The sequence below is a fragment of the Nicotiana tabacum genome, chromosome 24 (assembly GCF_000715075.1).
Source record: "Nicotiana tabacum cultivar K326 chromosome 24, ASM71507v2, whole genome shotgun sequence".
NCBI lineage: Eukaryota > Viridiplantae > Streptophyta > Magnoliopsida > Solanales > Solanaceae > Nicotiana > Nicotiana tabacum.
In genome coordinates, this window is record NC_134103.1 from 90,808,358 (window position 1) to 90,823,881 (window position 15,524).

Sequence of the window (15,524 nt, forward strand, 5' to 3'; positions counted from 1 at the left end):
ATAACACAACGTTGTTGATAATTCATTTGTGTTGAGGGTAATTGTTAGTCCCAATTGATGCTTGATGAAGGCACCTTAGGCCAGCTAAAATATCCTTTTCTTTTCTTGTGGATGTTGGAATTACTTTATTTGCTTGAGGACAAGCAAAAACTTAAGTTTGTGGGAGTTGATAAGTAGAAATTTTAGCCTATTAATTGCTCTCTTTTACTTGTGTTTTGGGCTTAAAATGCGTGAAGGTATTCCCGAAAACTAACCTAATATGCTTGCTTGCAGGGATTGTTCAAAATGAGCCAAAGGAGCCATAATCAACTCATAAAGGAGTCAAAACTTGAACAAAAACTAAAACTAGGCCAAGAGGTGTGGAATGCAGACCGCGACAGAATAGTGCGGCCGCGAAAGTATCAACGCGGCCGCGGCCATTATTTCACGGTCCGCGATATGAAGAATCAGAGAGATGGTTTTTTTAGGCACAAACATGAACGCGGACCGCGACAAGAAGATGCGACTGCAAAAGTACCAGCGCGACCGCGATGAAAATTTTGCGGACCGCGGTTGCTAAGGTTCAGAGAGTGCATAATTCAAAAAAAAATGAGAAGGGCGGTCCGCGTCAAAGTTACACGGCCGCGGAAGTCTCTCACGCGGACACGGTAAAAATTTTGCGGTCCGCGAAACAAGGTTCAACCCAGGTCCAGATGTGAAGAAGCGCGGACCGCGTTCAGAATTACGCGGCCGTGAAAGCAAGTGTGCGACGGCGGTCAAAATTACACGGTCGCGAAACTTTTGCAGGGGTATTTTTGTCCGAAAATTTTAGCTTAGTATAAATAGATCTTTTTTTCAATTCTAGGTTATGTTATATTTTTGCTGAGTACGTGAGACGACTAGGTTTTTCTTTTTGGGCAATTTTGTACAAGATTTACTTTATAACATTAGATTTTCACCTTTTAATTTAGTATTATAGATTATTTTTTCTCCTTATCTTTGATTTCTGCTATTATTATGAGTAGCTAGACTCATTGCTAGGGTTGTGACTCAACCCTAGTGTGGGTATTTAATGGGTCTTGAATTTTAGGGCTTGAATATTTATGGGTTAGTGATATTTAGCCTAGTTCTTGCTAGAATTATAGAATTAGTGGTTGCAAATACTGATTCATGCCTTTATGATTTGGTCTCTTCTTGAGAAAGAGGGATTAAGTCTGGGAAAACTAGGCTAACAAGGAATTGGGGTGAACTCAAGAAATTGATAGCCCCAATTAAAGGGTTAAACCTAGAGATAGTAATACCCGACTTGAGCTAATATCACATGACTTGCATGAATACCCAGTTGGACTTGAGAAAGCCAAATTGGGCAAAATCACTCAACCTATCGAGAGATATAGAATGAAAACTTGGGTGTGATGGCTATATTACAATCCCAAATTAATCAAGCTTACCCTAGATTCTTACTACATTTTAGATGTCCACCTAGGCGAAAGTCACTACCCTAGTCCGTTTAAACACTTGAAAACCTACATAAAAAATATCGTACTTAGCTATAATCTTAACATACAATAGAAATAAAAATATAAATAAAATTAACACCATCATGTTTGGAAGTGCAATTAGGAACAACACACGCATCTAGACTTAGATATAAACCTAATTCCAAATCAATTAACTCTCTGTGAAAATCGATCCCGACCTTGTTGGGTAAAACTGCATTGACTATCCTCGTTACTCAATAGTGGTGTAGGTTCGGACTCGATCATTTACCCCTCAGATGAGAGAGAGGATATTTTTAGATGATTCAGAATATGGCTTTATCGGCCTAGGTTGAGGGTTACCCCTCTAGTGTTCACAGTTACAGAGTGGTACGCTCGGGCCGAGTATGGTACCGGGTGCCGACCACGCCTCTACAGGTTTGGGGCGTGGCATTCCCAAACCGACTGTAGGACATTTTCGATGATCGTGTCCTGTTTGGGAGCATATACCACATTTACGTGCATATATGATATCACTAACATCCATTTGGTTCTATATCCGCGTTCTTTTTTGCACTTGTCTGCGACGCACAAAATCCTTCTTACAAACCATTTTAATTAGTTCCGGCGGCCAATAATACTCAGAACCCAGTGGTTGGAAGTGACCGCTATAGGTGTTTGCATATGCAGCCATACTATATTCTTTATCAACATACCTCATTACTGCAAACCCAGCATGTTGAAAGCACTTCATGGCATGTGAGCATGGCAAGTGATAAATAGACTATTTTTCACATGAACATAATCACATGGATTCATTGATGGTGTGGGTAATATACGGTTTTGATGCAAACCAGTGCGAACTTCAAAACTATTTCGATCGCTGTAATATTGCAAATATGTATGCCACTGTGCCCGCTTCCTATATTTGTCAAATCGTTTCATCGGTTATGGCATAAATTAAATACCTATTTCCAGAAAGGATGATGCACTGCAGAATCTTTCAATAAACCTCTCTACAAGCTGCTTGAATGACATCTGCACCATGGCAGTGACAGGTAATCTACGGGCAGACTTCAAACAACCCATTAAAAGTCTCTGATACATTTGTAGTCAAAATGTCCCATCTTCTGCCACCATCCTTATGCAAAGTCCACTTATCAAACTCATGTTGCATCAACCAATCATAAGCTCCTTCGTCTTCCTGCCTAATAAACTCCATTCACATCCTGAATTTACACTCTTAATGGTCTGTTACAACCATCCACATTAAATCATGTAAGCTCTTGTTCAGATGAGCCCGCTGGAAGTTGGACTTCAAGCGCCTAACACAGTAACGGTGGTAGGCGTACGACTCCTTCCATGTATCTAAAGTATTCATAGAACTTAAAATCCTACTGTGCCGATCAAATATTAGACAAATACCTAAATGTTATCTCACAACTCCTTCAAATGGCTTAAAAATCATGTCCAAGTTTCTTGAATTGCATTGGCACAAATAGCAAATGCGAGGGAAAATATGCTTCCATTAGCATCTATTGCAATGACAATCAACATCTTTATATAATACTTTCTATATACATGTGTGCCGTCAATGGAGATTATCGACCGACAATGAACAAAACCATCAATGGATGGTTTAAATGCCCAAAACACATATATGAATATGTATTCTGGTATGTTAGGAATCCGATCGTGCTTCCATTCAATAACAGTCCCAGGGTTAAAGTGTTGCAAGGCAGCCATGTACCTCAGTAGAGCTGCAAATGACTTATCCCAATTGCCATAAACAATCTCAAACACACGTTTACGCCCGAGAAATACCTTTCTTTTGGTAATGGTACACCTATATACCCGCGCAAATGATGTTATACACTCTTTCACCTTGTACCTTATGGACGATTCAATGTGTGAAATCAAGACAAGGGAAATCAAATCAACATTCAAGTTAAAATGATTCCCATTGAATGTGTCCATATCACAAGTGTACTTGATAATGTATTTTCCCACGATCCACATATTAATTTTTAACTTTATCGCACGCATCATCCACTTACAACCTTGGTCCCATCTACGACAAACAACCTTATATATTTGCTTAGATGACTCAACAACCTCGATCTCACGACAACTTTTTATGCTGTAAATTCGCTCCATCCTATTAAGGCCCGACTTGTCAGTAAAAAGCAGATTCTTACAGAGCTCTATTGGTCTAGATTCATCCCACATTGTTGTACGAATGTTATCAATATCCCTTGTGACTTGTGAAGACATCCACATCCGGCATACTGGGCAAGTGATCAAAGTAGGGAATCTCCCTTGAATGAAAGGGAACGCGAGACTCATACACTATGGGTCTAACGGTAGGTGGAGTCTGCATGTAAAGAGCGTGCTTAGTAGTGACATCATGCTCCCTCATCAAATCGGGTTGTTCATTCTCATTCTCATCTGCGAAGTGTGGTTCCTCATCATTGTCGCTCTCATCAGGGAAGGGTGTATCATCTCCAGGCTCATTAACATTATTGTCATAATCATCGTCATCTTCCTCACTCTGTGCATCTGCCATATCCTGATTCAATATATCGTCATCGCGTGAGTTAGGACAGAACCGTCATGTTGCTCGTCTTCACTGCACAACCAACAAAAATAATGAGTTTCTCAGAGTCATCCCAATATAATATATTAATTTTATCTCTTAACTTACAATTCATAATCTGTAGATAGCCCATGATGCATATTATCGAGTTGTTGATGACTCGTAGATAGATCAGTATGATCCAAACCTCCAAAATTAGATATATTCCAATTGTTGGTTGGTTCATAACTTATAAAATTCAAATCTGATCGGTAACCCCTTTGAAAGACATAAGTGTTAATATGAATATGATGCATAAAAGAAACAATAATACTACAACAAGAAAAATTAAAATTTACTACTCGGCGTGTGAATTATGTAAACTTGACGACACTCCATGCTGCTGCATGGGGGAGAAATTATGTCCTCGCTCCTAATTCGCCCGTGGAGATAGGTTTATATCTGGCCAGACTCTTTCATACGGAACCTGTTTGGATAAAACTTCTCCAAAAACACCACCAGATGATTGAGTGTTATCTATATTTTGCGGAACATCAATATTGTTGACGTCTTCAGACTTGACGTACATTCCAACATTTTTAACACAAGAACATCTCGGTGTTCATCCGGAGTCCTAAAGAAATCTTACAGAGTTTCATCGTCTTCGATGTTAAACTCGACATAACAAGCAACCCCCTGCGAAGTAAACGACATATCTTCTGGTTACCTTAATATTAACCGAACGTTTATTCACACTCATCCTTTTATAAATCAAAGATACCAATCCGTCGTACTCCAATGTGAGTGGTAGCTTAACAATACTCTGCGGAGAACAACTATAGTGTATCGATTTATTCTCCACCACAACCTTACCTCCCCAATATAATGCAACCCCAATTTTTCGCTCTTCAGACATTCTAGCAAACTTCAAAAAATATTGATGGATATGAAGTGATATAAAGGATGCTGAAGAATGAATTTTTCAGAATGATTTTTTGAAGAACGAATGTTGGACCTTAAGTAAGAAAATATTTAATGCGAGGGGATGACAATTGGTATGTATAGCGCATGCATTATATGCGTTGTACATATAACACATAAAATACATGCGTATACACAACAATTATTATGTGTTAGGAAATATCAGGCAGTGACAAAGCTAGAAATTTACTCAAGGGCATTCAAATTTAGAAGAAGTAAAAAAAATCTCGACAAAGGGTGTTCAATATGTGTTATAGACCTCTAAAACGTAATATTTTATCTATATACACAGTGTAATTTTTCGACGAAGGGTGGTCAACTGACCACCCTTGTAACCATGTGGCTTCGCCACTGATAACAGGCATAGCACATGTATTTCATGCGCTATACCTTAACGGAGTAACTGGACGTTAAGGTATAGCGCATTAATAAATGCGCTTTATATAAAAATGTCGTCAAGTTTTTTCCACATATTTTGATGTTTTGAGTCCAATTTTGCATTATTTAGGTTCCGGACTCCAATATTATCACTATTGGATGATATCATTGAGATAGTAATCATACTTTTTCAATATCTAAAATTATGAAATTTGAGGTGAATTAATCGATGTTTGCCAATGAGGGCTTTGTTGAATAGTTAAATTTTGATTTTAAAACAAATAATTTTCAAGTAAAATTTCAACCATCGCATAGTCTGAGACAAATGATTAGTATGATCGCCTCCTCATGTGAGTATCTAATATTTCAGCTGTAAGTGAATTCTCATTCTAAATCGAACTAAAAAAAAAAATCCAACTAGTATTATCTTTTTTCTAATGTATGTATAAGGATAATTTATTTTGTTAGATTCTAGATTCCCTATTTATTGATGTCGGAACATTGTAGGAGGGTTTTTCTTAGGCCAAATACATATACAATCCATTAAACTTGGCTCCATTTTTCATTTTGGCACTCTATTTCAACCTTGTTCCATTTTGGTCCTCCAACTCTATTTCTTATGTTTCATTTTAATACGAAAGTTGACTAGTCACATAGTGTGAATTGGCTCACATGGTAGGCGCGTGAGGCAAATTGTTTATGGTAAAATTCCTTCTCCAACAGTAATAAAATAATTGTTGGCCCCATTTTTCCCTCAACTTCCTTCCCCCATATTTCATCTTTATTTGAAATCGATTTCTTAAAAAATAAATTTTGCGGGACACTAAAAGAGTTTCTTGTATTTTTGCGCCAAAAATAATGACCGAAGTTGGTCGGTTTCGTAAAACAAAATTAAAAAATAAAATATTTTGAAATAAATTTATATTTTGTGAAACGTGTGTGCATGCATATCTTGAAATACCCACAAATTTCATAAATTTTCGAACCGCTAAACTTTCGAAACCGCGAACTTTCGAAACCGTAAACTTTATAATTTCTAAACCTGTAAACTTCCAAACACATAAAGCTCCGAACTCATAATTTTGGAACTTGTAAAATTTCGAATCTGTAAATCGAAAGATGAAAAAACTAAAACTGAAAAAATATAAAAAAAAATATTTCTTTCCCCGGGGGAGGGGGTGCAGAAAAATGAAAAAAACAAAAATTTGAAATTACAAAAAAAAAAAAAAAGTTAAAAATATAATGGGTTCAATGTTAAATATCTTAAAATTGAATCCATAGAATTTAAATCTTGAATCCGCCTCTGGCAGTAGTCACAAAGGTGGAACTGCCTAGAACAAAAATATAAGGTCCCAAGTTGTGAGAAAGAGAACAGCGAAATTTTTGTAGGAATATCGCTTCTTGAATTCGTTCTTAAGCAAGAATTGACCAAATCTTGTTGTTTGGAAAACCGCATGAAGGTTGGTCTGGACTTGACAATTGATGCTAAAAGGCAATTGGATCAGATTTCTAAAATATCCTCCATGATTGATATTTAAAGACTTGATTTTTCCATGCAAACTGAGGTTCTCATCTGGTGCAAACTAGTATTCTACTAAGCAAGAAGAAAGTTAATGCATTTACTGATCAACTACAACTTTAGAGTCGATCCTTTTCCAGTAACACTCTAATGTCTACACTCGCAGAATAATTTCGTGAAAAACTAACTGAGGCTGTTGGTGAACTACTGGAGTTGGTGCTCTGGTTGATTTAAGAACTCTCCTTACAACAGAACAACACATGTTTTTTAATTTTTTTCTTTTTCTGTAATTGTTTGGAATAGAGGGTAATTGATTTGGAAACTGTTGCGACCAGGACATCCCAATAAAATGTGTCTACGCAGTTAAGGTGTGCTGTGCTTTTGCGGCAATTGAGGTCTCTTACAAAAAAAAAAAAAAAAAAAAGAAGTAAAAAAAATATTTTTACGTCCGATAAAAGTTTTTGTGTTAAAATGAAACATAAGAAATAGAGTTGGAGGGCTAAAATTGAACAAAGTTGAGATAGAGTGCCAAAATGAAAAATGGAGCCAAGTTCAATGGGTTATCTATGTATTTGGCCAAGCAAGTATGTATACGCGTTGTATTTTTACGTCCGATAAAAATTTTTGTGTTAAAATGAAACATAAGAAATAGAGTTGGAGGACTAAAATGGAACAAGATTGAAATAGAATACCAAAATAAAAAATAGAGCCAAGTTTAATGAGTTTTTATATGTATTTAGCCTTTTTAACGGGAAGACGGGCATGCAGTTTCATATCTGCACCTCTTTGACTATTTTCCCCCTGATTTCACTATTTCATGTGTTTATTAAGCATAAAAAGATTTTTATGATTAAAAATATGGCAAAATGAATGATGTTCTCATTATGTTATACTCTTAAGCTTTTCATTTATGAAAAAGGAAAATAGTTTATTCACATTCGGTTTATACCGAAGGTGTGTTTGGTACGAATCAAAATATTTTTCGAAAAATATTTTTTAATTTTCTCATGTTTGATTGACTTTAATGTTTTAAAAAATATTTTCCTCATGAACTCATTTTTCTTCAAATGGAGGAAAATATTTTCCCTATCAAGAGAAGGAAAAATATTTTCCAAAACTCTTTTTCAATCTTCCCCACCCTATTTCCCATCTCCACCAACCCACCTCACCCTCATCCCACCCTACCCACCCCAACCCTCCGCCCCACCCTCGCCCCCAACCCCATCCTAAATAAAAATATTATTAATAGTACTTTCTTTTCATGTTATAGATAAATTTTTATTTCAATAAATGAGCATTTTTTTCATGATATAAAAAAATATTTTTTTATTTTAACAAAAAAAGACTTTCTTTTCATGATGTAGAAAAAATATTTTCTTTCGTTTCAACAAAATAAATATTTTCTTTGAAAATGAATATTTTCTTTGCATAATGTAGAATTTTTTTTTTTTTTATTTTAATAAAATGATTACTTTATTTTTATGTTTTAGAAAAAGTACTTTCTTTTTTGACCAAAAAAAGAGTATTTTTTTTTATAGTTATGGATCACAAATTTCAATGTTGTTTTGCGTAAAAAATTAAAGTAGCACATTAGTTCTTTTGAGTTTGTCTAAATTTTTAGAAGAATAATTAAATTGTTGAGGAAAAGAGAGTCTTGAAAACGTTAGGTATTTGGAGGGGGAGAGAGAGCAAGGAAACATGAGGACTTGGGGGAAAGGGGGTGAGGAGAATAACATAAAAAAATATTTTCCTAAAAAAATATTTTCTACTCTCTAATCAAATATTAAAAAATATTTTTCGAAAAATATTTTTTACTCACCAACCAAATAAGAGAAAATAAGTGATAAAACTACTCATTTTCTGGGAAAACATTTTCCTTCCAACCAAACACACCCCAAGTCGTGTTAGTTTCTACGACAGACCAGCTTCAGGCACGTCCACTCACAAGTTTACGTGCGTCTATTTAACAACACTTGGCGCTTACAGATACATGTCTATCAATCTTAGAAGTTGTGTCACGGTTATCTGGCATGACACGTGTCCTCCCTCCTCCTCTGTTTCTTTTTGCTTCCTCCTCAGTACTCACTAAGCTAAGTACTCTCACTCTTTACCTAATTACCACCCGATATTTAGTTTGTATACATATATGGAGTACGAAGAGATGCACAAAACGACGCCGTGCGCGGCGGACGGTAGGTTTTCCGATGATGAACTGGTGGAATATGAGTGGGAAGCGGCGGAGGCGTTGGCTTGTTTGTCGCATCCGGTGACTGGTGACGTTCAACTCTACATGGACGCCCGGGATGTAGCTGGCTTATATTCAACAGTATGTGTATTTATGAATGAGTAATATGTTACATCCAGTTTTACTAGAACTATAATGTACAATGCTAACGTATTATACTATAACTTAGGGAGAAAACGGTCAAATTTACCTCAATATTATTTGAAATTAAGCAACTTTACCCTCAGTTAAACGCTTATTAATTCGCCTTTAGGGAAAGTAGATATAGACATTTCTTCCGAATGAATTTGGACATGTGGAGTCTGCCCATTTCACGTTGGGACTCTGTTAACGATAAGGACAAATACGAGATAATTTACTAAGGCAAGGTATGAATTGACAAAAAGTCTGTCAGAAGACAAAATTGAGCAATTTCGGGACAAACTTGGGTCTTTTCTCAATAACTTGGAAGCATTGCCAATTAGTTTGCTTCAACTTCCAAGCTCAGTAGTTACTTAAGAGTTCTCAACACATGTAATTATGGCTGCTATACTTATCTTTAGTGTGATTCCCTATTCTGAATTAACATAGGTCATCAATAATTAGTTTATTGGCTACCAGATAAAGTAATTATTATGGACAAGTTGAGTAAACTGACTTAGGATTATCAAGAGAGGGGACAAAAGGGATGGGGGGCTACTCTCTGATCCTGATGCAACATATTTTTGTATGTCTAGATCAAAATTACTACACTCTAACTTTGTTGAGATGATTAGTTTCTTTGTCATGTTAGCTTTTTTAGGACGTACACTCTGAGTATTTTCCTATGTTCCAAATAGCATTTATGGGCATTGTAGACTATTACATATCTTTTGCAATTCTGTTCTTTTGGCGGACTTCAACGATGCCCTTGTTTATACAGGAGCAAGAAATAGCCATTCGGTCTGAGGATGAATCTGAACTCGATACGAGTCTTCTATGTGCTTCAAATAATCCACCAGTTACCAGCGGCAAATCGAGGCAGGATTTGACTGAGGTGCTGAAAAATTACAATCTCTTATCCTTATTCCTTAGATGTTCCTACTTTCTTATCATAGCAACTGTTTTCTCAGGCGGAGAAGGAAGGACGGAGGCTGCGCCGTGTATTTGCAAATAGAGAATCTGCCAGGCAGACAATTCGCCGAAGACAGGTTTGCTCATCTGAGCTATTTTCGTCAGGAACACCAGTATAACTCGCAGCTGTTCTGGACCAGTTATATATCAATATAATGTGCTTTTCCTCATAGGAATTGCCTCTCTAGCAGAACCTGTGTGGTCGAACGCTACATATTTGGTGTCTCTTTTCTAACTTGACTTTTGACTTGCTTGTATTCATTATTTTTGGTTGGACCAGTACTTTGTTTATATCTCTGTCGCTGTGTTGCATGCACTGGTTTATGTTCATCATGAATGCTTTGGGAAGTAAAGTCTCCTGGAGAGTGTCGAAAGGATTTCTCCTTAAAAAGGTTTAGTCCTTGTTGTCCATGGTGTTTTCTTTGTAATTAAGGCCATTTCGCTAGTTTTAGATTAACACATACCATTGCCGGCTAAGTAGGAATATCTATTCTCCTTTTCCAAAGATGTCTTTGTTTTCTCAAGTGGAAGTAGCTATTTCGGTTTCATTAAAATAATAAGCATTTCAATTAACAAGGAATTCTTTCTTTTCTTTCTTGGTGTTACCTAAACGTTTTGCATAATTGTCATCATATTCATCTTGTAGCTAATATTAACTGACTAGATTATTGTGTCTCCCGTTCAATTTAGCCGCATTTTCCCCAAGGTAGTCCACAAGATAACATTTTCCTACTCTGGGATATCCTCTTCACAACATATCAAATGGAAAGAGAAGTGAGTCACCTCCTTCTAAGGAATAGAATACATCTCAATACTATTTCCTCTTCGGATCCCAGCTCCCAAACTCTTTTTAATTTCTAAGTTTAGGTGCATTTGAGTCTTGCATGAGAGCACAAACTTATTTATTTGTGGGTGCTGTAAGGCTTTCAATTTCATAATTCCATTTGAAGTCAAATTGAAAATCTGAATCTAAAATTTGTAAATTCATTGGATTAGGCAAAGGTATCAAGGTTATGTTTGTCGATATTCTAATGCTTGCGGAATTTTCACCTAAAAGTTTTATGAAGAAAGTTTTTTGGTCTTGCTCTGTTGTCTGTTTTGATGCTCCGAGTTTGTTAGGGGAACATTTGAAAACTTGTGTCTTCACCTTCTTTGAAGAATTATTCTTGAACAATGATTAAGGCAGCTTCCAGCTTTCCCTTGTTTTTATGCGTCTATAATATCCATTTTCTTGAAAAGTTAAGATTTACCATGTAATCTAAGAAGCCGCATCTAACCCACTCTTGTCAATACAGTAATTTTCCTCTGCTATTTCTAAATAAAAAGATATTATATGGCCCTGAAGTTTCCACTTAATATTACCAGCTACATATTCTGCTGAATCTGTGATGATTTTGCCAAGTCAAAGTAAGAATATGCATTTTGAAGGAGTAGTAACAAAATGCTGGACCAGAACAGTGCTTTCGTCTTGTTTCTCACTGCTGTAGTCACAAAGCTGGAACTGCCTAGAACAAAAATATAAGGTCCCAAGTTGTGAGAAAGAGAACAGCGAATCTTTTGTAGGAATATCGCTTCTTGAATTCGTTCTTAAGCAAGAATTGACCAAATCTTGTTGTTTGGAAAACCGCATGAAGGTTGGTCTGGACTTGACAATTGATGCTAAAAGGCAATTGGATCAGATTTCTAAATTGTCCTCCATGATTGATATTTAAAGACTTGATTTTTCCATGCAAACTGTGGTTCTCATCTGGTGCAAACTAGTATTCTACTAAGCAAGAAGAAAGTTAATGCATTTACTGATCAACTACAACTTTAGAGTCGACCCTTTTCCAGTAACACTCTAATGCCTACACTCGCAGAATAATTTCATGAAAAACTAACTGAGGCTGTTGGTGAACTATTGAAGTTGGTGCTCTGGTTGATTTAAGAACTCTCCTTACAACAGAACAACACATGTTTTTTAATTCTTTTCTTTTTCTGTAATTGTTTGGAATAGAGGGTAATTTATTTGGAAACTGTTGCGAACAGGACATCCCAATAAAATGTGTCTACGCAGTTAAGGTGTGCTGTGCTTTTGCGGCAATTGAGACTTGCAAATTTAACTTGCATTTGTACCCTAGCCACTTGTCTTCCAACAAAGTCATCAGCTTAAAAGGAATGACAAGTCTTTATATGGTTCAATAGATCTTCATAGAATTTTCGTATTCCAATGGCTTCTACATTTTTTCTGTTCCTCGGACAACTAACCAAATCGTGGCTAACAGATCATAGCATGTCAAAGTCTAATTGTTTTTCCTAGGCCATGCAAGAGGAATTGACAAGAAAAGCAGCAGATCTTGCATTGGAGAACGAAAATTTGAAGAAGGTATGTGGAATATCTTTGCTCATATGTTTCTCTTCCATTCGGAATAAGTTCCCTAACTTTGAGAGTAACTTAGTCCAATGCACAAAGTTACTTTAGGATCATTATCTCTGCCATAGTCATTTCCTGCTTGGTGACATTTTTGACGAAATAGAATAAGGAGCTTGCTGCTGCGGAGTATAGTTCTTTGAGGAACAAAAATAGTAGCTTAAAAACGCAGGTAATATAGTTCAATATTGAGATTACTGACTTTGAATTACATATTTACAGAACACATTACATGATTGGTTAATTTGCAGATGGCTAAAATAGTTAAGGCGGAAGTACAAGAAACATACGATGAGTCTAAGTTGACACCTGTGGAAACTCCTAGTACTTGGACTACATTTCCAACTTTCCTCCATAACCAAACTCAGGCAACGCCGTTCTTTTGGTCTACGGTCTTTCAACCTTTACAAAGTGGTTCTCAAAGTATTTATGGTTTTACACAAGAGCTGCCTAAACCTCTTGGAGAATTTAAACGGTCTGACCAACTAGAAAGTCACATGATGATGAATAAGCCATTATATATACTTCCGTTCCCATTCCATGCCGAAAGTAATCCATTTTATCCACCGTCCTCAAATCATAATGAGCAACACGAGACTTCTGTAGTTCATGAATGTAGTACTTCAAACCCAAGAACCACGGTCAACATGGAGAACCACCTAACAGCAACTCCTCTGAAAGTTGAAACAGAAACTACTGACTCAATAGATACTATTCATAGGGACATCCTTCGCGAAGCTGACAGTGGTTATCTACTAAATGAAGGAAGTGGGCAGCTATTAGGGCTTCGGTCTAAAGAGATGCTCCAGGTGACTGCCAATTCAAGTCCTTTCGTACGACCGGTTATTACTAGACAAAGTATACGTAACAGCCCTCAACAAGACAACACCACTCCTGATGTCAAAGTTACTTCTTCTGCTGGTGGGCATGTAGCCGGTGCCTCCCCTAAAATGTATCAAGCAACGCGTCTGCAGATGCCATTATATATAGCAGCAAAGGCCCGTAGGAAGAGGAAGGAGCTTATGAAACTAAAAAGCCAGTGTTATTATCAGTTCCATTAAACAGGTAAGGTTCTAAGGCATGAGATTAGCAGAAAAGAGAGAATAAATTACTAGAGATCAAATTACTATGTTTTTTACCATAGGAGATTTACTTCTGTATGAGGTGGTGATGATAATAAATAATTGCTGAGCCACAGAGTGGACCGAGCTCAAGTATACTTTTCTCCACATGATTTTGGTTTTGAGTTCTTCTTTTTCCCCATATTCTCTTTAGCATCTGTTTGGTGTATGTCTTTTGGGGCTAAACCATTGAAATTGTCGAGACTATACAATCACACCTCTCTCGATAACATCGCTATATAACAGTCATTCACTATAAAAGCTAAATTTTCGTCAGAACCGATCTTTTAAGCTATATTTTACCTCTCTATAACAACTTTTTATCTGTAATAACAACAATCATGCTTATAGCAGAATGTTCTTTGTAAAAGTACCTATCTATAATAGCAATATAGATTTTTTAAGGTTACTTATAATAATAATTCTAAAAGTATGCACACAATCTTTTTCCATAGACAAAATTTCTATTTTGCATAAGATATAAGATTTGAAGATTTGCACATGATATCTTTATTGGGTTTTTAAGCTTAAATGTAACTTAAAAGAGGGTGAATGAGAAATGGAGGAAATTAAAAATATTTGAGTTTCCCTCCTTGACAAAGGGACATTGTCCCATATTGGAAGAGAAAAAGGTTTTGATGGGTAGCTCTCAAAGAGATAAGAAGAGATAAGAAGAGATAAGAAAAAGGCAAGCCTCGCGCCGAAGTCGTCGTCGCTCAGCTTCGGCTTATCGGATTCAGATTCAGATTCAGACCAAATCAAATTAATCAAATGATAGATTGATTAATATATTGGACCAAATTTATTTGTTAATAGTAAATATTAACAGAAATATTATTAAATATCCATTTTTTTAAACGAAAAATTAATATTAAATCCAACGGAATAGTATATGCCCTTTGTTTTTTGTAAAAGCCATTTAATTTATGGCCGTTTTACACAAACAGTCATTCTGAAGAGTTGCACCTCTTCAGTTTGAGCTCAACATTGGCTATAAATACCAGTTCATTCTCTCAGATTTTTCATACGAATTTCTGACTTCTCCTCCTTTCTTCTGCATTGTTTTAATTACAAAGAAAGCAATAGTAAGTGTGATTTGCTACCCGATCTTTGTGTTCGCTGAAACATTGGGGTTTGAGATATCGCTACACTAGTGTGTAATTCGTTCTATCCTGCGAGAAAATAATCCACAACCTTGGGTACTAGGAGGGGATTAAATTTCTTAAGGAAACAATGTGAATTCAGTGGGCTCAGATTAAATTCTGTTTCTTTTATATTTCTGTTAATATGTTATTTTATCTTCTCCAGAATTATTTTACAAATACAGAATAATAACAAGCTTAAGGAATTTAATATTTTTTGTATTTGTGTTATACTTACTGTTTCTGGAGACTAAAACCTGTGTTGTTTTCTACTCCAATGGAGATTAAAATCTACGTGATTTTAACGTTTGTTTGTGTTATTCTTTTACAGAAATGACGAATGACAACGAGAATCGGACTGTTCCTATGGTGACTGCCAATGCATCGACAAGCCGAACAACACCGACATTGGCACCGACAGAAAAATTCGAAAAATTTTCCGGGATTGATTTCAAGCGGTGGCAGCAGAAGATGTTCTTCTACTTGACGACTTTAAGTCTGCAGAAGTTCATTAAGGAAGATGTTCCTGTTCTACCCGACGAAACTCCAGAAAATGAACGCTTTCTCGTGATTGAGTCGTGGAAGCATTCTGATTTTCTATGCA

General features: G+C 36.3%; 2 protein-coding genes across 3 annotated transcripts; one reads left to right on the forward strand and one right to left on the reverse strand.

The window, feature by feature from the left end:
- Positions 1-2,921: 2,921 nt before the first annotated feature.
- On the reverse strand, positions 2,922-3,686 carry LOC107798582 (uncharacterized). Its single transcript, XM_016621591.1, has one exon. The coding sequence runs from the start codon at positions 3,684-3,686 to the stop codon at positions 2,922-2,924; it is 765 nt and encodes a 254-aa protein (XP_016477077.1).
- Positions 3,687-8,898: 5,212 nt separating this feature from the next.
- Positions 8,899-13,920, forward strand: LOC107798583 (uncharacterized). Of its 2 annotated transcripts, none has more exons than XM_016621592.2 (6): positions 8,899-9,236; positions 10,057-10,170; positions 10,247-10,324; positions 12,547-12,612; positions 12,764-12,829; positions 12,909-13,920. In XM_016621592.2, exons 1-6 carry the CDS (start codon positions 9,057-9,059, stop codon positions 13,716-13,718), a joined length of 1,314 nt encoding a protein of 437 aa, XP_016477078.1. In that variant the 5' UTR covers positions 8,899-9,056; the 3' UTR covers positions 13,719-13,920. The 2 variants fall into 2 exon arrangements, with proteins under 2 accessions (XP_016477078.1, XP_075103397.1); XM_075247296.1 differs by lacking the exon at positions 8,899-9,236 and adding an exon at positions 9,724-9,861.
- Positions 13,921-15,524: the final 1,604 nt, after the last annotated feature.

Coding starts and splice junctions, on each gene's coding strand:
- LOC107798582 (XM_016621591.1), bottom strand. CDS start 3,686: ATGTGGGATGAATCTAGACCAATAGAGCTCTGTAAGAATCTGCTTTTT.
- LOC107798583 (XM_016621592.2), top strand. CDS start 9,057: ATGGAGTACGAAGAGATGCACAAAACGACGCCGTGCGCGGCGGACGGT. Junction 10,171..10,246: donor CGAGGCAGGATTTGACTGAG/GTGCTGAAAAAT, acceptor CTGTTTTCTCAG/GCGGAGAAGGAAGGACGGAG. Junction 12,830..12,908: donor ATAGTAGCTTAAAAACGCAG/GTAATATAGTTC, acceptor GTTAATTTGCAG/ATGGCTAAAATAGTTAAGGC.